Genomic DNA, 27342 nt, shown 5'->3' on the forward strand with positions numbered 1-27342 from the left:
GAGAGGATAGGAATTCCACAAAGAGATCAACAGAACCAGAAAATTTGAACACAGGGGTCTTCCCAGAGACTCATACTCCAACCAAGTACCATGCATGGAGATAACCCCTGCACAGATGTAGCCCATGGCAATTCAGTGTCCAAGTGGGTTCCCTAGTAATGGGGACAGGGACTGCTTCTGACATGAACTGATTGGCCTGCTCTTTGATCACCTCCCCCTGAGGGGGGAGCAGCCTTACCAGGCCACAGAGGAACACAATGCAGCTACTCCTATTCTTGATGAGACCTAACAGACTAGGATCAGAAGGAAGAAAAAGAAACCCTCCCCTACTGGTGGACTTGGGGAGGGGAGGAGGGGGAGGAAGGGAGGGATTGGGAGGGGAGGAGGGAGGGAACTAGAGGGGGGATACAAAGTAAATAAAGTATAATTAGAAAAAAAACATCACTGAGAGGGGGAACGCAGGGGGAACTTCTTTGAGGCTATCTAAGAGACACACTAAAAAAGCAATTGGGTTTTTTTGTTGTTTTGTTTTTGTGTTTTTAAATAAGGCTGTATTGGGTTTTTTGTTGTTTTGTTTTTGTTTTTTAAATAAGGATGTAAGAGAAATCAGCTGAAGTTCAGCTAATTTTGGGAGGAGTTCAAGGATGGTTTTCTGAAATAGGAGCAATTGTTCTTTAGAATAAAGATATTTCTTGGAGCTTTACCAGGGATGTAGGGAAAAATCTGTTAAGGACCAAAATCATATCAAAGAAGAGTAGAGAAGAACATCTATTGGGAACAAAAATATTCAAGAACTACCCCCGGAAAATTCTCAGATTTTAGGCTTTTGCTTCTTGTGTATGGACCAGATGAAAGCTCAGGCCTTCTGACACTCAGTCAAGGGACTTTCCATGCCCGTAGATGTTCCAACATTCCCTGTTTTTTAAAGGAATTCATTAAAAAAGCAAAGCAAAACAACAACAACAACAAAAAACAAAACAAAAGAAACATGGAGGTGGAATTCTGGGCCTCACTATGGAGACAGGAGCAAAGACAGGAAGACATCAGCACAGAAAACATAAACTTGGAAAGTTTTATGGCTTTGCTCTAGCAGTGTGATTTATCTTCAGCTGCACTAAGGGTACTGTTTTTAGGATGGTGCTAATGGGAATCCTAACACTGGTAATTGAGAAAACTCTAGAACTTCCCCACAAAGGAATTACATTTCCAAGTACCAAGTGTCAATCATTCATTCTCTTCCTAAGTTTCTTCTGGGGCTGGAGAGATGGCTCAGCAATTAAGAGCACTTGCTGCTCTTGCAGAGGACTGCGGTTCACTTCCCAGCACCCACACTGGAGAGGTTGTAACTCTGGACCAGGGATATCTTCTGTCCACAGTGGTCCCCCACACTTACATGTATATACACACACATAAGTTAAAAAAAAAATCTAAAAATAGAAACACGTGTTTCAAAGCTCAATCCAGACAATTCTCAGCTGTCGGCCTGGGTAGCCAGGCCTGTGGCTACTGCACCTCTCTGAGCACAGAGCAATGCAGCCCTGTACACTGTTCTGAGATGGTATAGATCAGTGTTCACATTTCCTTGCTATGTAGCTTTAAGAGCTACAAGAATGCAAGAGAAGTCTGGAAAGAGAGGTGGGGTCTCCTAACAGAACTTCTTGGAAAAGGATCCTAGGAATTTCTGCCAGAAACGGAACTGAAATTCCAACACTGAGAACTCGCGGGGGTGGCCGTGTTGAGCTAGGCCTATGATTGGGCTGCACAGTCTACTAGGGAGGAGGAAACAAAAGTAAAAGAGCTGGGGGAGGGGAAGGGAGGAGAGGGAAGACCTCCCCATCCCTAACCCAGTCCATACACTCTAGACCTGGAAGCATGAGGCAGTCACTAGCCTGGAGAGTCTGTGCATGTCCAAGCTGAGGGCAGCAGATGCTGCGTCCGGTGAGAGCTCTGCACCAAGTGAGCAAGCAAGGCCTCCAGGGACTGGCTTGCCAACAGCTGGACTTGATCACCAGCTTGAAACTGAGATCATGCACTGGGTAGAATAACAAGCGGACTTTGTTCCCTCTGGCTGTGCTAAGCGCTGTTTTCCAAGGAATTGCCACAGCAGCAGACAGAAAAGCAGAGCTCACCACCTGAACCTTTGAGTCTCTTTAGAGAACCAGAGCTCCTGGGGAGTGGGCAGGATGATGGTGGCGCTTCGGGGAGCTTCTGCTTCAGTGGTTCTCATCCTCGCAGCCTTTCTGCCCCCACTGCAACATGCCCAGGACCCAGCCATGGTACACTACATCTACCAGCGCTTCCAAGTCTTGGAGGTAGGTGACGTGTGTTCCCTTCACCCGTAGTATGCCTCTCGGAAGTCACTCTGTCGTGCCCCCATTCTCCTGTCAGCTAGGATGCATGTCTTCCACATACAGAATGAATTACTGTTAAGATTACATTTACAGACATGCGTAGCCTCAAAGCAAAGGATACCACCTTTAGTCCAGACTGCTCCACGGGGAGACCTTGAGCATGGCATCACTTAATACTTCGCCCTGGGTTTTTTTCTCACTTATAAAATGGACAATGTGATAGAGTTTAATTTCAAATGACATTCTGAAGATTTAACCAAGAGATTTCAGCACTGAGAAATTGGGTAATATTTTATGTTGGGTCATTAATCCATACTCAATGTAGGCTGACTCACTAAGTAATTTCCAACTTGTTGAACATTTAAAACCCAATAGTTCAATCTTCAAAGTATGAAATTAAAACTGTAGTCACGTTTTCATCTTTCCCTGTATTGGGATGCTAATTGATTCCAGCTTTTGTTTTTCCTTTTTATGATTAACTATTAAGAACCTATAAATATGTTAGTATACACAGAGGCTCATTGTAGATTTTTGCTTTTTAATCCTAACTGGACTTGGGCTTAGAAATGAGATTTTTCAGCAGTGTTAAGCAGAGCAAGAGTGTTTGAGCTTCTACCTCATTAGAATAGGCAAAGCCTTGGGTTACAGCTCAGTTGGTAGAGTGCTAACCTAGTATGCAAAGAACCCTGGGTTTAATGCTCAGCACTGCATAAGAGAGGTTGTTGGGATGTACCTGTAATATCAGCACTTGGGCAAGATGGGCAAAGGGCTTCAGAGTCATCTTTGGCTAAATAGAAAGTTTGAGGCCAGTTTAGACTACATAGGACCCTTTCTCAAAACACAAACAAATAAACAAAATTCAATACTTTTATAGGCCAGTCAGGTTTCCAAATGCAACCTTCCACCTTGGAATGTATGGCTCTTGTGAAACTTAAATTGGCATATTATGCATCTTCCTTCAAAGACCCTCTTATCTCAAACATTTATTTTTCTGTGTTTTCCTGAAAAATCTGAAAGTCCAAATGATGGAGTCTTCTAGTTATAGTATCAGTAAAATAAGACCACTGAGCAATCCACGTGCATTTTCTCACATTGTCCATCCAGCAGCTTGGAAGCTGAGGATAAAGCATTCCCAGGCCCCTAGCCTCTTACTGCTCTCCTTGGGCTCTTTCTGGACACACAGCCAACCTCACCTGCTTAAAATGCCAAAATGTGCTCAGACTTCAGCATTAGCTAAACTCCTATGCACTGTCCTTTGGTACTGTGAGAGTTTGTCTGTAGACTAGGGAATCACACACAAAGTAAGGCTTTCACAGCCCTGACTATGGATTTGGATGATCCGGATATGCTCTGTAGATGTGTTCAACAGAAAATAAAGATATGTTCTTCCCTGGACTCTAGGTTCTTACCTGCTGGCAAAGCCAAGTCCCAGGTGGCAGGCACTGGTGGCCAATACAGAGGCTTAGCAACCCAGGAATACAGGGCCTGTCCTGAGAGGGGTATGCGGAATAGAGACTTTGGAGTTATTAATACTATTCTCTCTCTCTCTCCCCTCCTCCCTGCCACTTTTCCTGTCTCTATCTTCTTCTCTTCCAAGTGGAAGTGCCCTACACTATTATGAGTAAAAAGTTGTATATTTGGGAAGAAGGTTTTGGTTATCGTTGCTAAGTGAACTTTAACTATCAACTCTGTGATCCAGTAATCCCATTTCCACTCATTTATTCTTCCACTCACCAAATATTCATATATATCCTTAGCTCCATGCCAGATGTAAGAGAATAGAAATTATTTCTGGAAATCTAGCCTAAGAAAATAACTAAGGACATAAAAATGTAAATACACAGTTATTTTTCTTTAACATTGAGTGAAAATTTTGAAAACTAAATGTGCATTTAAAGGTGTTTAATGAAACAAACAATGGGATTTCAATTTAATTAAAAGCTGCATCTTATTAAAATTATGTTACATATGGATACATAATATGTACATATATACAATAGTGTTGCTCAGCCTTTATGTATGGAGGTCATACACAACACTGTAAATGAATTTGTAAGATTTTTTTTTAACTTGTAAGATTTTATGCTAAGTTAAATAAGCTAGCCACAAGAAAACAAACACAGAATGAATGATTTCACTGTACATTTAATCTGAAAACAATGAACTGATAGTATAAGGAATGAGGAGATAGTAATCAAAGAGTACAACATTTTAATTAGAATAAGTTCTGGAGGTAGGGAGATGGCTCAGACAGTAAAGTGCACTGCCCAAGTATGAGGGCCTGCATTCAGATTCCCAGCACTTACAAAAAGTAAGGTGTGGTGATGTCCATCTGTAAGCCTAGTGCTGCAGAGGCCAATGCAAGCAATTCTCTGGGGCCTTCTGGCCAGTCAGTCGAGGCATTCAGTGAGCTTCAGATTCAATGAGAGACACTGCCTCAAAACGTAAGAGGTTGAAACAACTATGGAAGACACCTGATACTGCTTTGTGGCCTTCATGTGTACACATACACACATGAAAGAAAGAATAAGTTCAAGAGCTCTATTGAACCTATAACTACTATAGATAATAGCAGTATACTGCATACCTAGAAAGTAAGAGAATAGATTTTTATTACCTCAGAAGTAAATATGCAAAATAAACACATATGTTAACTTGCTTTCTTTAACCATTCCACATCAAAATATCACATATATAACAATTAAAATAGGAGTTTCATTTGTTAATTTAAAAATATAGGCAACACATGAACTGATTGGCCTGCTCTTTGATCACCTCCCCCTGAGCGGGGAGCAGCCTTACCAGGCCACAGAGGAAAACAATGCAGCCACTCCTGATGAGACCTAACAGACTAGGATCAGAAGGACGAAAAAGAAACCCTTCCCTACCAGTGGACTTGGGGAGGGGAGTGTGTGGAGAAGGGGGAGGAAGGGAGGGATTGAGAGTGGAGGAGGGAGGGAACTAGAGGGGGCATACAAAGTAAATAAAGTATAATTAAAAATAAAAAATATATAGTCAACACAAAAAATTGTAGTGTGTGCTATAATGATATAATAATATATAATATAATAATATATTTATAATATAAAATAATGATATTTAAATGTTTATAATATAACAGGTTAAAATAAACAAATATTTAGGAAAATGACATGTACATATATATATATTACAAAATACATTGGAAAACTTAAAAACTAGTATACCAAAATGTCAGGAATACTTACCAATTTAGCATTATGGGCTATTTCCCCCTTCTGATTATTTATAATTATCTAATAATCCTTTTCTATGAAGGATAGATATTTATAGTACTTGAATAATTGAAATAATTTATAGTAATTTGGTAACTTTGGTAATTTATTGTCTGTTTGAAGCAAAGGCTGGAAAAATGTACAGAAACAACAAGAGCATACATTCAAGACTTCCAGGAATTCTCAAAAAACATTTCTTTCATGCTGGGGAGGTGTCTGAGCCACACGAGCGAGTATAAGAGTGCCGTGGATAACCTTGCTCTGAGAGTGGAGCGTGCCCAGCAGGAGATAGACTACCTGGAGTACCTCCGCCAGGCCGACATCTGCGTTGAGTCAGACGAGAAGGCCCTGGCTGAAAAGATACTTCAAGAAGCTGAAGAAGAAAAGAAGATCCGAACTCTGTTAAACACAAGTAAGGGGATTCCTCTACCACGTCTTCTAGGGCCTGTCACACTTAGAGGGATGTAGAAAGTGTGATAAAAAAAAAAAAATTTTTTTTTTGAAAGCCAGGTGTGGTGGTGCACACCTTTAATCCCAGCACTCAGGGAGGCAGAGACAGGCAGATCGCTGTGAGTTGGAGGCCAGCCAGCTCTACAAAGTGAGTCCAGGACAGCCAAGGCTATATAACCCCCCCCCAAAAAAAGATGTGATCAAGTGATGAGTGAGAACTGTGTGTGTGTGTGTGTGTGAGGTGCAACTTGACAGGGTCCAGTGTCCCACAGAGCTTCACTTCAAGAAAGTGGCATTTCTTTCTCAGGGAGTTTCTAAAGATCTCATGAAGGGCTAGGTCTACAGTCTGAGAGGCAGCTTGCAGGTCCTCTCCTGATAGATTTTAATAGAGCCATGTGGTCCCAGCTCTTTCTAGGGAGAATGGCAGGCTGGTGTGGGCTACACCAAGGACTCTGGGAACAGAGAGCTGCTGCCAATGTAACAAGCAACAGTCTGAAACTAAAAACTGTGACAGCTGAACCTCAGGACGGGGCACTGTCGCACATTGCAATTGTGTGCTGTCTGGGATTGGTGGCATTCAGAAATTTGTCCCATCTTGTGACCCGTTAGCGTCAGTTCTAGACTGTCAAAATAACTACTACTAGCTCCGATTATAATAAGCATCACAGCTGAGCAGTCTTTTTCCTATGCATGAGTCTATTCATTGAAACAGTAAGAAAAACATATTTTGTATTCTTAAAAAAAAAATCACTGAAAATAGGAAATTGTATGACTTCAAATTTGTGTAGTTGTATGACTTCAAATTCGGGAAACTAGCAGGGAAATAACGTAAACTGGGGGTCACCTTTGCTTTTCCAGCATTTTAATATCCTTTTAAGAACCTCTGGGTCATTATATGCATGAAAACCTGGGCTGCATCCCTAGCATGAGGTGAAGGCAGGAGGATCAGCAGTTTAAGGATAGCCTCAGGTACATGGTAACTTTAATGTTAACTGGATCTACATGAGACCTTGTCTCAATGGAAAAAAAGAAAAAGTAAATGGGGAAGATCTCTCTAAGTGAACTGAACATTAAGGACACTTCAAGTGATAGCATGAGCTATAAACATGTCTATATCAATCTGGCTGAGAGGAAACTGTGCAGGGCTAGGAAATACAGGGAAAGGAAGCTAAGGAGTTCTAATCATGCCCTGCGCTGAGGCCAACAGTCACCCCATCCATTCATTTCTTCACTTTATTTACTGACAAACACTGATTATTAGAGAGGTACTATTCCAGGCACTGGCTACAGATGATGAAATGTCGTGTGTTACACTAAGGAGGTTGAACATGACTAGAGAAACCGCTGACTTATTCTTAACAGGGAAATGATATAACTGGAGAAGGGAGGCCAGTGCAGAATTCTGAAGTAATTTAAGCAAATGACAACCCAGCGTGAAATGTCACAGAGCAGAAAAGAGCTGGTAGATTAAAAGCTATTCAGAATTGAAATCCGCATGGTTTGGTAACTGAAAGTAAAAGATAAATGAGAAGGTTTAGGGCTTAGGTCATTAGTTGACTGGCGTGACATCTGTTATGATAGAAAACCCAAGAGTAGTTTGGAAACACATGTGACCTGAAAATTTTTCCCAAGCACTTACCTCTTTGTTTGTTTTCTGTCGCTATAACTGAACCATACGATGTAATTTATAAAGAATGGACATTTACTTAGTTTACTTAGCCATTTTCTAGAGGCTGGGATATCTAAGAACATGATGTGGGTACTAATATTTTCGGAGCTAGACTGTACCTGAACTTTCACACAGGGTCACAGGCAGGCCACCTGGGTCTGTAGAGCTGGGTCCCTGAACTTTTTCTGTTCCCGGGGTACTCTAGCTAGAGGGATGGGGGGAACCTCAAAGTCTGCAGAGCTCAGAGTGCAGCCGAGTTCCTGACACTGCAGCTCTTGCTTTCTCAACTCACATCCTCAGTCTCACTCCACAGACACTGGATGCCTGTGTTTTCGGAGTTGCTACTCATGTGCCTTGTCACCTCTGCAGCTCTGGGTCAGCAATAGCTATTTGAAGCCGAGCCAACCCTCATTGCCTCCCACTGTTAGATGGACATGTCTGCATCCTGGGCCAGTTTCCTCATTGCTTCTCTGGCTTCCTAGATCCCCATGACTGTCACACAGGCCTTTACACAACTCAGCATAGATCACAGTACTCCACCCTATAGTACTTTTTTGGTACTGTTCACCATTTGTTAGCAACAGCAAACATATCCAATTTTATAGAGAAAAGGCCTTTTGCAAAGTGACTTGAACCAATCTTAACTGCAGTTCCTCCTAAAGTATCTATATACAGTTATAACGTAAATAAATATATATGTTTACATGTGCATATACAGATGCACATATGAGCATTTAACATGCTCAACCATACGTATTTTATTTATGTTCAACTTCTTCTTCTACCAGACCATTACAAGGATCCTGATATATTCGTGGAATATTCATGGAGTGTAGAACAAGGACCTAGCTTGGAGGGAGAAGGCCAAAGAAATTGTTCCTAGAGGACATGAACAACTTAGATTAAGGACAGGGGACTCTGAAAACAGTCACAGCCTTGTGATTAGTGGTCCTCTGGCCTGACCTGTTCTAGTCTGTTTCTCCATTGCTGTGATAAAGCGAGTTGGGAAAGAAAGGGTCTATTTGACTCACACATTGTATTCACAGTCGACTAGTAAGAAAAGTCAGGGCAGGAATTCAAGCAGGAGCAGAGACAGGAACCACGCAGGCACACTGCTTACTGGTTTGCTCCTCATGGCTTGATCAACCTACTTTCTTATATAGCCCAAGACCACTTGCCCAGGGCTTGTGCCACCCACAGTGGGCTTGAGCATCCCTCACCAGCCATCAGTCAAGAAAATGCCCCATAGACTTGTCAATAGTCCAATCGAAAGGACATGACTCCTCAAGAAAGGTTCCCTCTTTGCTGGTAACTCTAGCTTGTGTTCAGTTGACAGAACCTAACCAGCACATGACCCATTATTTTCAGACAAGGCTAAACTTAGAATGATAGTTATAAGCTAGCTTATTCCCCTGCCTTGTGCATATTTTATGGTGTGCCTGTTATTTTATTGTTGTTGTTTTTGGTGGTGGTGGTAACAACAGTGGTGATGGTGGTGACAGTGGTGATGGTGGTGACAGTGGTGATGGTGGTGACAGTGGTGGTGGTGGTGACAATGGTGATAGTGACGGTGGTAGTGGTGGTGGTAACAGTGGTGATGATGGTGACAGTGGTGATGGTGGTAACAGTGATGGTGGTGACAGTGGTGGTGGTGACAGTGGTGGTGGTGGTGACAATGGTGACAGTGGTGGTAGTGACAGTGATGGTGGTGACAGTGGTGATGGTGGTGACAGTGGTGACAGTGGTGGTGACAGTGGTGGTGGTGACAGTGGTGGTGGTGACAGTGGTGACAGTGATGGTGGTGACAGTGGTGACAGTGGTGATGGTGACAGTGATGGTGGTGACAGTGGTGACAGTGATGGTGGTGACAGTGGTGATGGTGGTGACAGTGGTGATGGTGGTGGCAGTGGTGATGGTGACAGTGGTGATGGTGGTGACAGTGGTGATGGTGGTGACAGTGGTGATTGTGGTGGCAGTGGTATGGTGGTGAGTTTTGCTAGACTGTTCTGGTAGTACCTGTGCCATGTCAGTTTTCTAACTCTGTTCAACAGGAGCTTCCTCCAGCTCTGGCTCCACAAGCAGACCTTTGAGAGGGCACTGTTTTCTTCAAGAGGTGCCTAATGCCTCTTCTAAGAACTTTTATCTGATCATACCAGGCCTATCATAGTCATCCTCTTGATTAATTGAGTCCACTGATTTGGAGCCTTATTAATTGCAGAATCCCTGAACTCTGTCTTGCAAGATCATATGATCACAACATGCACCCTCTCATAAGCCCAGTTCCTGCCCATGTGCTGGGGAGAAAGTTGTATGGAGTATGCACAGGACAAGGGAACCTGGGAGCTGCATTAGTTACTTGTCTCATAGCAGCAACAAAATACCTGAGAACAGCAGCTTTGGGAAGAAAGGGTTTATTCTGGCTTTATAGTTGGAGGTGGGGTTTATCATCCATCATGGCTGAGACAGGAGCAGCGGGTAGTTGGTTATAATGTGTTCACAGTCAGCACGTGCAGAACAGCAAATCAATCAATCTCTCTTTCCTCTCCTCCTTCCTCCCTCTCCAAGTGCTGGATTGAACTCTACCACTGAGCTATATCCTCCAGTGGTTGCTTTCTCCTTTTTATACAGTCCAGGACTCTCAGCCCACAAAATGGTGCTGCCCACTTGAGAGTAGGTCCTTCTATGAGCTCAATCTAGAATGTCCTCACCGACATACCCAGAAAATTGTCTCCATTTTGATCTTATTTATGTTATTTTACTATTTATTTTCTGTATGTAAATGTTTTGCCTGCATGTATGAAGTGCACCACAGGTATGCCTGATGCTAAAGAAGTCAGACAACAGCCAGATACCCTGGAACTGGAGTTTACAGAAGGCTGTGAGCTGCCATGCAGGTGCTGAGAAAAAAAAAAAACTCAGATCCTTTGCCAGATCAGCCAGTGCCTTTAACCCCTGAGCTATCTCTCCAGCCTTCCGTTTTGATTTTAAATCCCATCAAGCTGACTGTCAAATTAACTATCCCAGGGACCATTTTGGAATTCTACCTACCACTGTTTGCTACTAATTATCTGAACTTGTCTTTCTAGAAGATTCTGCTGTTCCTATATTCTTGGCCAGTTGCACAGCTTTTACTCAAATCCTAAATGATGAAGTCAGCACCTGTATGCAGGCAAACTGGGTCAGCAAGGGCTCAGGCCACAGGGTTTCATTCAGACATTCTGTCACAAAACATTTCTTTGGGAAACCTTTAAGGAATAGATGATAACAACCACTTCGGTAAATTCAATCTTGTATCTCAAGATACAGGTGAATTCTAATGCATGTTAGTTAAAATGATCCTCTCCTTTCAGATATCTTTCAGATGACTACTAAACGCCAAGCCCTGAAAAACAGCTAAGGTTGCTTTTTTACCAAATCATTCCCTATTCTGCTGTTTTAAAGCCTTCACTTTTATTTTGAGTTGTTTTTCCAAATGAGTTGTTTTTTCATATGGGTCTCCAACCCCAGGAATGTTTTGAGATTAAGTGAAATTCATAAAATCTTAACTGTCTATCCCCCTCTCCATCCTTACCTGTTTCCCACACATACACGATTTAGAATAGAAATGACTGACTTGAACTTTAAAGTCATTCCCAATGTGCTAAGACCATTGTTAAAATAAAACTTTGCCTTTTGTGTTTGCCAGTTTATCACACAGCACCACAACCTCCAGCACCTAGAATTTATCCAGCTGAAGGCTTTTTGAAAGTCCACAGGCTGCATTCTTGAGTGGATAAAAGTATTGACCTCCTTTCAACTTGTAAGAAGCTTTTGAAGAAGAATTCTCAGGGCAGTCAAAACAAGCCATTATCACAGATTTTATTTTTTTTCTCTAGCCCAGCTCTTTTTATTGCAAGGAAGCATGGGCGTAGCCTCACATAACCCTCACCCTGCTGTGTTAAATAGCTCATATCTTTCGTTAGATCATATTTCCAAGAAGCCTGCTGAATATCTGAATGCCTCTGAAATACATTCCAAGTAGATAATTGCGTGCTGTATTCAAACCCACTACAAAAACAAACAACTAAACAAATACCCCACTCACTGAACACAGAAGAAACCATGACTGTGAGGCAACTCTCAAGGTCCATTGGTTCTTGACGTGTAGAGCAAAACATTGAGAGGACCATAACTAATTTGTAACAGAAGTATTAACTATACGGGAGGAGACTGGAGGTCTGTCTGAGGGCAGAAATGTAGGCAATCATAAGCATGATTGTGCGTGTGTGTGTGTGCATGTGTGCACAAATCCACTGTTGCTGCATTCACACAGCCAGCAACACAGGACATATATTCCTTAGAGAGTGCATTTCTAAGAGTCCAGAAAGGTCTATGTATATAGTACTTCTTCTGTTCTGGGTTTTGTGAGGCTGTTTCTAGGTACTATTTGAGCATCAACAAACAGTCTCAAATCATGTCACCTCTCGTAGCTTTTGGTCCCAGTTGGTATTCATTCATTCTCTCTCACCTATTTGTTTACAGGTTCAACAAAATGTCTAACTAAATTCCAGATACATTTTGGACTTGTGCTAGGCATTAGAGAAAGAACACTGACTATGATCTTTGTTCTCAAAACCACTTATGATAAAGCAGAGAAGCAATCTATACACAGAAGTTAACAATCCAGAGTGAGGATTTCTCTGACGGAGGGACATATAAGGTGTCACAGAAACATGTTAGGTCATAGGGTCAAGGTTGCCATGGAGATGAGAGGTTATGGAACTGCAAAAGTAGAAAGTAACCCTCAGGATCAGTTTTAATCACAGAAAAGAGCTCATTAGATGGAGACTGGGGTTAAGGCCATCCTAAGCAAATAAAGGCACATGCAGCAACACAGTGGTAGAATGGGGATTCATGTGTTCATGGAGCAAATTATTCTGTAGATCTTAAGCCAAGAAGGATGCTATGGAAAGAAGGGGATAAGAACCAGAGGAGATCTGAGCTCCCCATACTAAAAGCTCCCATTTGTCAGCTGAACAAATGAGAGTAATGTAAAAGGTAGCTGGTATTTATTGGCATTACATTATAGGTAGTGTCCAAGTGACGTAGGTATCTTAATGACAATTATCATGTAATTGACAACAAGGTATGGTAAATAAGGTATGCTCCCTTACCCCATTCTATATATATAAACAAACAAACAAACAAAAACAAGGCTATGAGAGGACAGTTTGCCCAAGCTCATACAACTAAAGAAACAACAAGGGCAGCATCCAAACCAACCCTGGGCATGTACATATGCCTGACCCTCACATCATTCCAAAGCAGGGCTGAGCACTGATCAGTGTGGGAGCTCCATGGCTCAGACAAAGGGTTGAGAAAGGTCACTCTAGACACAGGTACAGGAATCCTGGCAACATCAAAGGTATGAGAGCAGATAGAAGGTAATGAATAGAGCCAGCAAAGCAATGTCAAGGGTGGTCAGGGAAGCATATGAGCTTGGAGCCTTCTGCCCTGAGAGTAGATGTCTATGCTAGAAATTTCTGATCTCAATGTGGGTCATAGAACGAAGACAATGATTCCATCTTACAAAAGATTGACCTATTTAGACTCTAAGAAAAGTCAAATTCATTCTCCTGCCTTTTCTTAATTTACTGTTTTATTTTTTATATAGGACCTTATGTAGCCGACAATGGTCTTGAGCTAGCTGTGTGTCTGAGAATGGCCTTGAACTTCTGATCCCCCTACCTCTATTTGCCTCCAGTGTCTGGTTCCGTGCATTGCTGGAATTAGTGCGTGCTAGGCAAGCATTCTACTGACTCAGCTACTGCTCCAGGCCCTCTACATTGGCTGTTAAACAACAGAACAGCTGGTCTCCCAGACCCTCATCCCTGACACTGACATCCCTGGCCCCATCTATCCCTATCCCAGAACTCTGACTTATGCTGCCACCAGAGTCATCTTACTGGAGTTACAAGTTCACTTTATCCCCTTGATGGCAACTGCAAACCCCAAGACAAACAAAAGGGCTTTTTACAGCCCTCTCCTACCATAGCTTTCTTTACTTAATTTTTCTCTACAAAAGGAATGCCTGATGATTAAATAAAACTAGAAATACTGTATAAATCATATTTATTATGTTTTCTTTCATCATAAAGGTGAGAAGCCAATAATCAAATAGCCATTTTTAGTGTTTATCAGCTTTGTTTTCACCCACCCCTGGTGTTCTGTGCTATTTATTTAACCTGATTTGTTAAAAACATAACACATATACCCATGCATGCCTGCATTATGGGTTTTGTGCTTCCAAAATCTATCATGGTGTCTAGAATAAGTTGATCAGTATGCTCTACCTGAAGTATTTTATTAGAAACTGAAGGCAACTGTTTGGGATCACACTAAACTTTTTTTTCCTGTTGTCCAGTGTTCATTCTATAGATACTATTGTTCTACAGATACTATTGCAACTTTTTTTTTCCCAGACAAAATCACTGTGGCTCAGAGAATCTTCCCCCAAATTTCTGCTCTACCCAGGGGTCCATACCACCCTAGGCATGCAGGTTCCATCTCTGCTCTGTGCCTGAAATCCCTTACTCCACATCAGCTATCTTTTGCAACATTAATGTCACTCAAGACATCACTCCAAAATTTAGTGAGTTAAAGCAGCATCCAGTTCTTATCTCTCAGGAGTCTGCAGGGTAGAAGGAAAGTTCTGCTGATGTGGGCCAGGGCTGCTTGCTTGCACCTCTCCCATCCTTGGCACATTGCCTAGGAGTGACTTGTTGGGGAGGCCCACTTAGGAGATGACTTGGTTGTCCTCCACATGCCACCTGGCTCTCCTGCAGGCTGATCTGGCCTTATTCTTATGGTAAATGCAGATGTCTCAGAGAGAGGACAGACGTCCCCCAAGGACTTAGCTTGGTTGCTTTTACCACATTCTTTTGACCAAAGCAAATTCCAATTCTGGCTCCGGGTTCCATCCTTCCACTATAAACTCTAGTTGCATCCACACTGGGTTTTGGGTCTCGATGTCATGGAAGTAGAAAGTGAGCAAGATCAGCTTTTAGTTATGCAAACTTGTATGTGAGAACAGAGAACAAGTACCTGTTGATTGATGGGTTTGAGGAAATGAAACAGAACCAGCAAGAATGCTACTACAGAGATCAGGTGCAGGTGAGTGTGTGTAGGTACAGGTGCAGGCAGAGGTGTGGGTGACACAGTGAGACAAGATGGAGAAGAGAGAAGGTGTCACTTACTTTATAGGAATGTCAGATGACTTTGTTCCTTAACCAAAAAGAAGATGCTGTCAGTGTCACAGCTAGGAATGAAGAACATGTCTACCCTTTTTAGTTTGCTAAGAAACTTATTTAAAAACAATCAAACAACAACAACAACAAAAAGTGGGCTGGAGAGATGGCTCAGTGGTCAAGAGCACTTGTTGCTCTTGGAAAAGACACAGGTTTGGTTCCCAGCTCCCACATGATGGTTCACATTTATCTGTGACTCCAGTTCCAGGGGATCATATGTCTTCTTTTGACCTCCACAGACACCAAGCATGCATGTGGCATACACACACACACACACACACACACACACACACACACACACGCAAAACACCCATACACATAAAATAAATAAATCTAAAAAAAATTAAAACCAAACAAAGCAATGTATTTTCTTTTTAGTCAATAACCAATGTTGGCCTACAAATGATAAATAAATGAAATTAAGGAATTTACCTTTATAACCCTGGAAAGCTTGAGATGTTGCAATAGACAGATACCTGATATAAAGTAGCAGAAATGTCCCAGATGACTGGCCAATTCCCTGCTTTGCCTCACACAAATATTGACCAGCCTCAATGCTCTTGAGCAGCAGTTCACAGTCACAGAAATTTGTTTGCCATCTTAAAACTTATTCAGGGTGCACCTATAATTCCAGCATTCGGGGAGGCAGAGTCAGGCAGATCTCTGTGAGTTTGAGGCCAGCTTGGTCTACAAAGCAAGACAGGACAGCCAATGCTACACAGAGAAACCATGTCTCAAACAAACAAAAATAAACAAACAAACACAACCATTTATTCAGGGCTCCAAAGAGAGCATGCTGAATTTAGTTACAGGTACTTATTTTTGCCACATTTATAACCAATCTTCTAGGAAGAACACAAATAAAGCATGAAACAGCCATGACAAAATCTTGAATCTCACCATATTTACTTTGTATTGAAGAGATACTAACAATAAATATGTCATCAGATGAGTGTGTAATGTATCATGAAAACATATCAGACACTCAAGAGAACAAAATCTATTAGGTTATAAAGAGCTGGCCTCTTCTAGAAGATGGTGTCAGAAGAAAGTTTGCCCATGTTTGGGGCCAGCTATAGGAATCACACAGCAGAAGCTGAGTGGACTTAAGCTCAGTGTTTGGACCATCTTCCTGACATTCAAAAATTTTTCTGGGGCTGGAGCGATGGCTTAGAGGTTAAGAGCATTGGGTGCTCTTCCAAAGGTCCTGAGTTCAATTCCCAGAAACCACATGGTGGCTCACAACCATCTATAATGAGATCTGGTGCCCTCTTCTGGCCTTCAGGCCTACATGTAGGAAGAACACTGTAGAGCTATTAAATACATAAATAAATACATGAATGAATGAATGAATGAATGAATGAATGAATGAATGAATGAAAAAGAGGGCTGGCATGTAGCTTAGTGGTAGAACATTTGCTTAGCATGTGTGAGACCCTGGTGCAATACCCAGTACTGAAACAAAACAAAACAAAAAAACCAGAAAATTTTCTGATGTTCTCTGCTTGTTGCTGGTGGATGACATAAACCTAAGTTAGTGAAGAATTATGGATCAAATCTGTTTCCTTTCTCATAGTCTACTTCTCATCACTAGTAAAGCTGACCAGGCTTGGTTCTAGGTACCTTAAACTACTCTGAATTTAGCAACTGAATAATGTAGGAACCTAGAAATACCTGCAATAAGTGTTTGCTGAAGGGCTCCGCATGGTCATCATGAGCAGCACATACAATGTACCCTAATATGAGACACATAGCTTAGCTCTCCAGCAATACCAAGTCAGTGTGGGTTACTGAGAAACATCCCACAAAGGGCAACCTTTCTACTTTCCTGCCATCTATCCACTGGAGCACCCAGAGAGTGAAACAGCCCCTGCTAATCTGTTTTCTACATGAGCACAGTAGGAATTGAGATCACAAGTTTGGGCAGTGTCAAACACCTGCACTATCAGAAACTGTTTCCTAAGTGTGGTTCATAAGCAGAAAGAGTTTGAATAGTGAGGCAGGTATATATTGTGGAAGATAAGGAAGAAGAAGGTAAGAAGCAGAAAAAAGAGAAAAGAAGGAGGGTGAGGAAGTGCGGGAGTGGTTGAAGGAGGAGAAGACTTGTAAGGAAATATCTAGTCCAACATAATGCCTGTCTGAGGTACTTTTCTACTGCTGCCAAGAGACACCATGACCACAGCAACTTGTAGAAGAAAAAGCTAATTAGGCTTGCCAGTTTTAGAAGATGAGTCAATGACCGTCATGGTGGGAAGCATGTCAGCAGGCAGGCATGACCCTTGGAGCAGTAGCTGAGAGGTTATATCTGATCCACAGCAAGAGGCAGAGAGAGAACTAATTGGAAATGGCATGGACTTTTGAAACCTCAAAGCCCAGTGACACAGCTCCAACAAGACCACATCTCCTAATTCTTCCCAAACAGTTCACCAACTGGGGAGCAACTATTCAGACACAGGTGTCATTCTCATTCAGACAACCATAGAACCCATCCTGAAACAGGGCTACACAGATGAAACCACTTATTAACTAGAGCAAGAGTTAGGCTTGAAAGAGTCAAGATTTATGACAAAATTTCGTAGAGTGGTGAAAAATGCTCATGCCTCTAAGAGAAGTCCCCTCTTTTTAATGGACCCTCACCAAGGAAATTTACTAGTCCTTTTCTGCTTCTGTCTCATGTATTTGTCTTCCTTCTTTTTTTTTTTTGTTTTTTTTTTGTTTTTTTGTTGTTGTTATTTTTGGTATTTTTGGGACTGGTTTTCTCCATGTAGGCCTGGCTCTCTGGGAACTTTCTCTGTAGACCAGGCTGGCCTTGAACTCAAAGATCCACCTGCCTCTGCCTCCTGAGTGCTGGGATTAAAGATATGCATAACCATCACACTCTCCCTTCTTGAGTCTTGGTTTATTGTCATCACCTGGCTACCTCAGTCTAACCAGTCACCCTCTGTTTGTCTCTTAAATCCATGCCTGACAGTATTAGTATCTTGAATCTGGACTACACTTATTTATTTTTTAATAATTTATTTACTTTTATTTTATGTGCATTCATGTGAAGGTGTCAGATCCCTTGGAATTGGTGGTAGAGACAGGTGTGAGCTGCCATGTGGGTGCTGGGAAGTGAACCCCGGTCTTTTGGAAGAGCACACAGTGCTCTTAACCACTGAACCATGTCTCTAGCCCCCTGGGCTACACTTCAAAACCCACTGCTTAGCTTCCCTATGTCCATCACTCTACCTCCAAGTCCCCTCTGGTCCCTACCTCCATTTTTCTACATGAAAGGAGCCAATGTCTCTAATGTCAGACTGAGTCAACAATGGAGGAACAAGTCTTCCAGGTCCAGCAAGTGTTATTAATAAGGAGGGAAGTGTTTTTAAAGATTCAAATAAGTGATATTTGTATAAATTCATTGAGAGCTAAATTCTACCCCAATTGCTTGTCTGAAATTTTGCCTGGGGGGAGAAACACATTTCAGTGTCCTGGTTTGCAGGTGGAACCTTTGCATGCCATTGTCTCTGTTAAATAATCAGCATCTTAGTTGGACTCAAGTTGTTTTGATTTATTATTTCCAATATTTTCTCAACTATTTCCTAAGGCTAATTATCCATTTCCAAGAGAAACAAGAGGTAATTTTAATGTTCCCTTTTACTGGGACACTGGAAATGTATGCTCCCTAACTTTTACAGTTTTAGAAGATTATCCTTGATAAAAGAATAGAAAGCACCTAGCCTGAACTTAGAGTTTTAGGGCTAGCAGAATGAAGGCTGGATAAACAAAAGGAAGTTCAAAGACTTGTGTCTAGAGCCCCCAGGTCTCAGAAACCAAGTCTTGAGCTTCATCTAAATCTGAAGGAATAGAAGTAGCAGAAAGATATGGGGAAATTGTTTTCATTTTTTCCCCTTAGATAACATTTTTTTAAGTCCTTAATCAAAAATATACATCAACACATTCTTGTTTTGTTATCTCTCTAAGAACTCTGGATTAAGAAGGGGGAATAGAAAGAGAAGGAGGAAAATGAATGCTCATTCCTTCTACAGTTTAAATTTAAATTAAATTTAAATTTAATTTTTAGACAGGGTCTCATTTTGAAGCCCAGGTTATCCTGTAACTCAGGTGGGCTTGCAATTTACAGTGTAGTCCATGCTGTCCTCAAACTTGTAATCTTCTTGGGTCTGCCCTTCAAGTGCTGGGATCATAAGACTGCCACTCCACAACTGCCTCTCTTCTGTTTTGTTTGTTTGTTTGTTTTTGCATTTTTAGAGACAAGATCTCATGTAGCCCAGACTGGCATCCAAATTGCTGTATAGTTCAATATGATCTTGAAATTCTTATTCTCCTGTTTCTACCTCTCAAGTGCTAGGATTATAGGTCCATGCTATCATGCTCAGTTTTATGCAGTAGTGAGGATTCAACCCAGGGCTTCATGCATGGAAGGCAGGTACTCTGTCAACTCATCTGCATCCCTAGGCCCTGCCCTTCTGTATTGTAAATGAATGGGTTTTTTGTTTGTCTCTATAGACAAGAAACAAATGTTCCTCATTCTAAGACACAGTCGTTAAATTGCTCAGCTTCAAGTCTGTCCTTACCTAGCAGGAGTGACAGGCACTGTGGTGGCCACCTACTGAAGGGAGATGGCCTGTCACATTTGGGAGCCCATTGCCTTCACTAGTCCTTCTTTGGGCACACAAGGAAACATGGCTCCCCAACCCTTCCTATCACATTGATCTGTCTCTGAGGCTGCCTGGGAGTGTCCTGGCTCCCAACTCTGAGTTCAGAAGCCTCTCCCAGAAACTAAGGCAAGCCTTAACTTTTTTCACTTAGAAACTAGTGATTAAAATATTTGTCATGTTCCCCTGAGGGGGTCCTTACCAGGCCACAGAGGAAGATAATGCAGCCAGTCCTGATGAGACCTGATAGGCTAGAATCAAAGAGGAAGGGGAGAAGGATCGCCCTTATCAGTGGACTTGGGAGGGGTATGGGAGAAGAAGAGGGAAGGGGGTGGGATTGGGAGGGGATGAGAGGGGGCTACAGCTGGGGTACAAAGTAAATAAACTGCAATTAATAAAATAAATAAATTAATTAAAAATACTTGTCATGGCAACTTATAAGAATTATATAAATTATGATGAAATTATGCATCGCAGTACCAAACATATTCCAAGTATTTGTAAGATATTTAATAGCTTCCCTAACCCTGGGACTTGTTCTTTTTTTTTCCTTTTTTCTTTATATTTTTATTAATTACAGTTTATTCACGTTGTTTCCCACCTATAACTCCCTCCCTCCTCCCTTCCCAATCCCACCTTTTCTCCCTCTTCTCTACCCATGTCCCTCCACCAATCAATCCACTGATAGAGGAGGTCCTCCTCCCCTTCCTTCTGATCCTAGTCTATCAGGTCTCATCAGGACTGGCTGCATTGTGTTCCTCTGTGGCCTGGTAAGGCTGTTCCCCCTTCAGGGGGAGGTGATCAAAGAGCAGGCCGATCAGTTCATGTCAGAGACAGCCCCTGTTTCCCTTACTAGGGAACCCACTTGGACACTGAACTGCCATGGGCTACATCTGTGCAGGGGTTCTAGAGGGACTTGTTTTTTAACATGGAATATCACATGGATATCTCTAGGAACCCACCGACCCTCTCCTCCTCCCCTATACAATTACTCTATGGTTACTTGAGATGAAAGCCTCATACCCTTCTCTTTGGTGATTGGCACAGATCAAGGAAGAGCAGTGGCTTCACCTCAGCCAGGTTCAGATGTGTTAGAGAAGAGATGGCATCTGAGAGTCAGGGGGCTGTTCCCCTTGTTTCACACATTCCTGCAGCCTCCAGTAGTTCAGTACAGTGGAGGATCCTCTGCATCTGTGCCTTCAATGTTTAAGCTTCCTATAGCCGGGTCACCCACAACAATGTTAACACAGCAAAGTAAACCATCACATTGTTGGATCATGTTAGGAGGACACGGTGGCTGAGAATCTTCTGAAGCTCTCCTCCATAGCTGGCATCTGTCACAGTATAAGTCAGATGAGGCCTCTGTGCCTCCACCTGAAGAACTGATTTCCTAGGAGTTGTCTCTGTCCAGCTAGCTAAGCCTGGTCTCCATTCCATGTGTTCTTGTCAGAAAACCCAGGATTCATAATGGAATAATGGATTTGAAAGTATCTTAAAAGCTTTGGAGTGCTTATGAATGACTATTTTCTTAAGAATGGTCTGCGGTCAGAACCCAGAAGGTGCTACGCTGTTTAGATCCTAGGAAAACATCTGAGTTTTTTATTTTCTTCATTTACTTGCCATTTACTGAATCCTCAAAGTGTTGAATTAGGCATCTGGGTACAACACTAAAGATGAAGATGAAGCCTGTTTCTGGAGAGTCTTGTGAGGGAGGTGGACCATAAGCTGGTAAAGACACAGATAAAGCAGTTTACAGTGTAATGAATGGTCTGAAAGAAAGGAGGAGCCCATTAAGGAGTTGATACTGGAAGTGAGACTTGGCCAGCTATGGTGCTGCATGCATACAATCCTAGTACTTGTGAGTTTGAGTCTATTCTGTGCTATGTAGTGAGACCAAGGGGTGTGGGTATGAGTTACCTGAAGAATGAATGGGAGCCAATTCACTGTGCAAAGTTTAAGAAAATAAAAGAGTGTTCCGGGTAGAAGAGGCAAAAAGAAAACTGGCATGCTCACAAAACATAAAGAAAGCTACATAATCACAACACAGTGAGCCACAGAGGACAGAGCCCTAATGATAAACAAGGGCCACACTGCACAGACGTATAGGTCAGGGCAGATTAAGACAGTCTAAGTGTAACTGAGAAGGCGATAAAGCTTAACATGCCAGGTCACTCCTACATCTTTGTGGAAAGTATATTTGACATGAAGATGAACAAGCAAGTGTAAAATCAAGGAGAAATTAGATACATTTGTAGTGACCTAGGCAAAAAATGATGACTTGTGTTTGAAGAAGAGTAGGTAGTAGAAGGTGAAATGTATAGTTGAGTGTTTGATTGGGTCTTGCAAAAAACTTTAATATAATGTTTTAATTGTTTCTTTGATAAATTCATATATGATTCATACAATGTATTTTGATCATATTCATTCCTACTTCTCCCAAGCCCTGTCAGCTCAACCCAAGATCTACCCCCTACCCACCTCCTTATACACTTTAAAAATTATTACAGCCTTTAATCCCAGTACTCAGGGAGGCAGAGGCAGGAGGATCACTGTGAGTTCAAGGCCAGCCTGGTCTATAAAGTGAGTCCAGGACAGGCAAGGCTACACAGAGAAAAAAAAATATTACAATCCCTCAAGTCCAATTTGTATTGCCCATGTGCTCCTGGATATGGGGCTATCACTGGAGCATGGTTGACCTAGCAGGAGCCAAACCCATCAGGGAGTATAATATAGATGTCCCATTTGTGGCCGAGCAGCCCCCAGATACTTATTCTCTGCGCACTGGCCAGTTGTAAATATATTAACCATCTTCTACAGCACAAAGAAAGTACTCTGGTGATGTCCGAGAGCTGCACTAACAGCTAGGTATAGAGACAGCAGTTTAGAGAGTAGTTTGAATCTATATCCACTTGGCAAAATAATAAGAATCGGTTCATCCCTGTGGTCTGTGAGATCCCTAACAGTGGGTTCTTGGCCAAATTTAAAGAGACCCACAAAAAAGTACAAAATTAGAACTAATGACCTACTTTTCTTGAAATGACCGATAGTGCTGACCTCTTGAACATGGTCACTATGATGATTTTAAGCAACTAAGATCATCTAGAAGATAGCATACTTAAGGGCCACATGGGAGATGCTTTATACCATGCCTGTCCATATCCCATCAGGTGAAAACAAGTCAGGATGTGCAGCCTAACCGCAGAGCAGACTATGAAATGTGGTTTCATGTACGATGAGAAAGAGGGAATTGAAATGGGATTGGAGGAGCATAGATCATGAGCTCTGCCACACTACTGTCAGAGGAGAAACAGAAGATACATACAGAAACAAAGGTAGGGGAGAAGGCATAGGGAAAGGAACTGATTGATGCTGTCATATTACAGAAAACAAAGTAACGTGCCTATATAAAAGAGGGGAAGGAATTATCAGTTAGGAGCTCCCTAGTAGCATAATCAAGAACAGATTCTGTTGTAAAGTGAGAATGGGAGGTAAGAAAGTAAATATGGAAAATATAGATTGTTCTGTCAGAGAAGCTGAGGCCGAAATAGTGCAGAAGATGAAGTATCCAGAAAGTGTTAGCTAGTTGGAGATGCTCACTTGTTAGTAAGACAGTATCTTACTGTGTAGCCCTGGCTGGCACGGAACTGCTATACAGACCAAGATGGTCACAGAATCACAAAGAGCAGCCTGCCTCTGCCTCCAGAGCATACACACTATGCCTGGCCGTGATATTTAAAGCATAACAAATAAGATGCATATAAGTTAAAACTAAGGAGCTAGTTATGAAGAAAAATAAATTAAAGTTTATAGGGTAATTGGTTAAGGAATCTAGAAGCTAGGACAGAATGTTTTCAGAATACTGTGATTATATTGCTCATGGAAAGCAGAAATAACACAGGTTCTTCTAATTCTGCTATAAGTAAGGGACAGGAAATGGAGGCAGTTTATGTCTAATGATGTTTTTCAAAGGAGTTCATGCCTAAGTTGTCCCTCTTTGCTCTAGGGTTTCCAAGGGAAACTTTTCTTTCAGAGGTCATAGTATCCTAGTAGAAATGAGAATGTTCTCTGATAGTATTTGGTCTGAAGGAAAGCAGGATTCTTCAGCTGTAGTGAGTATTCTAAATAACCTGTCCCCTTTCTCCTGTCTGGCCAGGCTGTGACAACATGCTGATGGGTATAAAGTCTCTGAAAATAGTGAAGAAAAGCGTGGACCCAGATGGCTCTTGGATGAAAGATGCTGGCAGTAATTCTGCAAAAGTCTATCTATTAGCTGGATCCAGAAACAACACAGTTTGGGAATTTGCAAACTTGAGGGCATTCATGGAAGATAGCACCAAGCCTGGCCCCCGGAAGCTAATCTTACCACTTTCCTGGCAGGGATCAGGGCAGGTGATCTACAAAAGCTTTCTATTTTTTCACAACCAAGGGACTTCTAATGAGATAATTAAATATAATCTGCAGAAGAAGACTGTGGAAGACAGGATGCTTCTTCCGGGAGGGGCAGGCCGAGCGCCCATCTATCAACACTCCCTATCCACTTACATTGACTTAGCCGTGGATGAACATGGGCTCTGGGCCATTCACTCAGGACCAGGTATCCAAGGCCATTTGGTTCTCACAAAAATTGAGCCTGACACGTTGGGAATAGAGCACTCATGGAACACACCCTGTAGAAGCCAGGATGCTGAAGCTTCATTCCTCTTGTGTGGAGTTCTCTATGTGGTCTACAGTTCTGGTGGCCAGGGCCCTCATCGGGTCACCTGTGTTTATGATCCACTGGGTACTGTCAGGGAGGAGTATCTGCCCAATTTGTTCTTCCCCAGGCGGCCGAGAAGTCACTCCATGATCCATTACAACCCCAGAGATAAGCAGCTGTATGCCTGGAATGAAGGCAATCAGATCATTTACAAACTCCAGACAAAGAAAAAGCTGCCTCTGGAGTAGTTATGGCAGCCTGGAAGGAATTTTGTGTGGCTTGGGCAGTGGTTTTCCAGGACACTGAAATCACAGCCCCCTTTACAATGCAGTATCTATCCCTCAAGATGCACACAAGAATAGGTTCCAAAAGTTGAGATACACAGTCTTCCTTTCCCAGATGTCACTGCCTTACATATCTTTTGAAAGCACAGATGAGGCCATCATTCAGAAGTTTTTACCAACACCCTGACTTCATCCAAATCCAATGGGGTGTAAGGCCTCCTCCATCTGGTCTAATTCCCAATCTTTCCTTTTTGCCTTCCAGCATTTTTTTCTGACTCTACTGTATTCTCCATCCAGCAATTAGGATCTTGCCACCCGTGAAACTCATTGATTTTTCTCTCTGGCCTTCACTCAGGCTCTGTCCTCTTTTTCAAACGCTTATAAAGATTTTTTTCTTGGTCCAAATGTATTAGTTACATTTCTTGTTGCTATGACCAAATACCTGATAGTAAGTAATGTAAGAAAGAAAAGGTTTATGGCAGCTTACAGTTTTTAAGGGGAACCAGGCACGGTGGTACACATCTTCAACTCCAGCATTTGGGAAGCAGAGGAAGGTGGATATCTGTGAGTTCGAGGCCAACCTGCTTTACATGGTGAGTTACAGGCCAACCAGGGCTCCACAGTGAGACCCTGTTTTGTTTTGTTTTTAAATGGATATAGGCCATTATGGTAGTAGTGAAAGTGTGGTAGCAGGAGCATGACCAGAAGAGAGGCTGCACTAAGAAATGTCAAGGTTTTTCCTCATAGTAACTTAGCACCTCCAGTTAGGCCTCATTTTCACAGTCTGCAACCAGCTGGGAACCAAGTTTTCAAACACACGAGCCTAGGGGGCACTTTCCACATTTAAACCACAATACCCAGTAAGCACTATTTTCTGTTGATGTTTAATTTTTACTTCCTGTAGCCTTGCCCTTCTGCCAAGCCAAGTCCATATAGTAACAAAGTAAAGCCATGACTTGTTGGATGTTACTTTACAAAGCTTACAAAGCTTTTTTACACTGCTTAATTCTCTTTTTTACCTTTGTGAGGTATGTATAAGTCTTTATAGTTGCTAAGCTAGATATGAGAGTTCAGGTGAGTTATTCAAAGTAGCAAGCTACAAAATCAAAGAGCTAGGAAAGACCACAAATCTTATAGTATTTTTATTATCCAAGGAAGTATCAATTACATACTTTTATCCACCTATCCTTAATCAATGTGTCCATCAGTTCAGCCTGAAAATAGTAGTCTGCCCCTTAGCTAGTTTTCATATCTGCACAAGGTCTTCTTATAGGTCTTTCAAAGTCTCCTTTCTCTAGAAAACCATCCCAAGGATAAGGATGCAACTCTAGCCTCATCTTGTCTTTCTGTTTTGCCTACTTCTTTCTTCTTGCTTTCAATAAAAGTGAGATTAAGCAAACAATCTTATTAGGTTCTATTTGCCTACATCCCCTCATCACAAAAGCATTCCAGTATTATCTGTGCCAGGCTTAACTGTGAATGATCCCTAACACAGGAAGGCCCTTGGTAAATGTCCTTGTCTGGATGGAAGCCAGATAGCAGACAAGCTGCTTTGCCACAAGCAGGCATGCTAGGCATTACAGAGGGAGTGCTACTCTTGAGAGGGGCTCTTCTTCAGAGTGTTTCCCACATGTGTGTCCCATTTGGCTGAGTCTAGGTCACAAGTGAGGCTGCAGTGCCAGCCTGTGTCATGTGCTGAGGTCCCTGCCTTTCCAGGTTGGTCATATGAGAAGGCTTGCTTTGTGCGCTTGCAGCTGTTTCTCTGTCTTCTGTCTTTGTCAACTCTAGTCTGAGACCACAGGCAGTGAAGAGAGATCCACCCCCATACCATCTGAGTAGACCATTGGCAGAGTGGAATGATCCACATTTCTGATGGAATGGCCCCGAGAGCCCAAATCTTTTGCAGAATAAGGCAGATATGAATGAATAAACCTGATATACCCACTCCATGAGTCCTGGGTTAACACCTGCTCTATGGGTAAAGTCATGTTACCTGTCTGCAAGATATACCTATCTCAAACTGCTCACCCTGGTACACCGAATCCCCACAGGTAGAATATTTCTCTTAGGTGAAGAAGTTTTCTTTAGGAAGGACCTGCTCTTTGCTACTTTTCCTAACAGCCTGCAGGCCCTGGAACACCTGCTTCACAATCTTCACATGTGCTGTTCAGCTCTGGTCTGGCTGGATTTAAATGAGGGTTGATGCTGTCTCTATGGCCCGGACCAATGGTTCTTACTTTGTTGCACAGAGTCAATCACCTGGGGAACTTTAAAAATCCTAATATCCAGGCTATACTTAACAACACCATTAGATCAGACCCTCTGGAGGTGGGAGGAAAGCATCTGTAATTTTAAAGCTCCTTCCCAAACTGCACATAAGCTTGAGAAAGCCAATTTCATACAGATTTTACAAAACAGTTGTATAGTTCAGAGGAAATGGGCAGTTTCTGGGGGACTGGGCAAGATACTATGAGTGGGATTTGGAACTGCCCTAGGATCGCACATGAACTCATGTGAACTGCACAAGCTCCAAAGGCCTCTCAGCCGCTATTTTAAGGAAGTGAAAGAACCTGAGATGTCCTGCTGTGACACAAGTCTCCCTGGCTCTAGCCTTCCTCTGCTGGCCTTGCCTTTCTTCTGCTGCTGGCTGCATCCCTGCAGTGCTCACGCACCTGTTTGCCAGAGTGTTTA

The 27342-nt window shown here is 42.3% G+C and overlaps 1 protein-coding gene across 1 annotated transcript; it reads left to right on the plus strand.

Annotated features, from left to right (window-relative positions):
* The first annotated feature begins 1788 nt into the window (after positions 1–1788).
* Positions 1789–26596, plus strand: Olfml1 (olfactomedin like 1). The gene is made up of 3 exons (XM_021656418.2): positions 1789–2312; positions 5729–6017; positions 23825–26596. The coding sequence occupies exons 1-3, from the start codon at positions 2184–2186 to the stop codon at positions 24613–24615; spliced, it is 1209 nt and encodes a 402-aa protein (XP_021512093.2). The 5' UTR covers positions 1789–2183; the 3' UTR covers positions 24616–26596.
* Positions 26597–27342: the final 746 nt, after the last annotated feature.

This window comes from Meriones unguiculatus, chromosome 14, assembly GCF_030254825.1.
Source record: "Meriones unguiculatus strain TT.TT164.6M chromosome 14, Bangor_MerUng_6.1, whole genome shotgun sequence".
NCBI lineage: Eukaryota > Metazoa > Chordata > Mammalia > Rodentia > Muridae > Meriones > Meriones unguiculatus.

Bases quoted from the DNA above. Each gene is read 5' to 3' on its own strand.
- Olfml1 (XM_021656418.2), top strand. From the start codon at position 2,184: ATGATGGTGGCGCTTCGGGGAGCTTCTGCTTCAGTGGTTCTCATCCTC. The intron at 2,313-5,728 runs GTAGGTGACGTG...GTCTGTTTGAAG, and splicing joins AGCGCTTCCAAGTCTTGGAG to CAAAGGCTGGAAAAATGTAC. The intron at 6,018-23,824 runs GTAAGGGGATTC...CTGTCTGGCCAG, and splicing joins CCGAACTCTGTTAAACACAA to GCTGTGACAACATGCTGATG.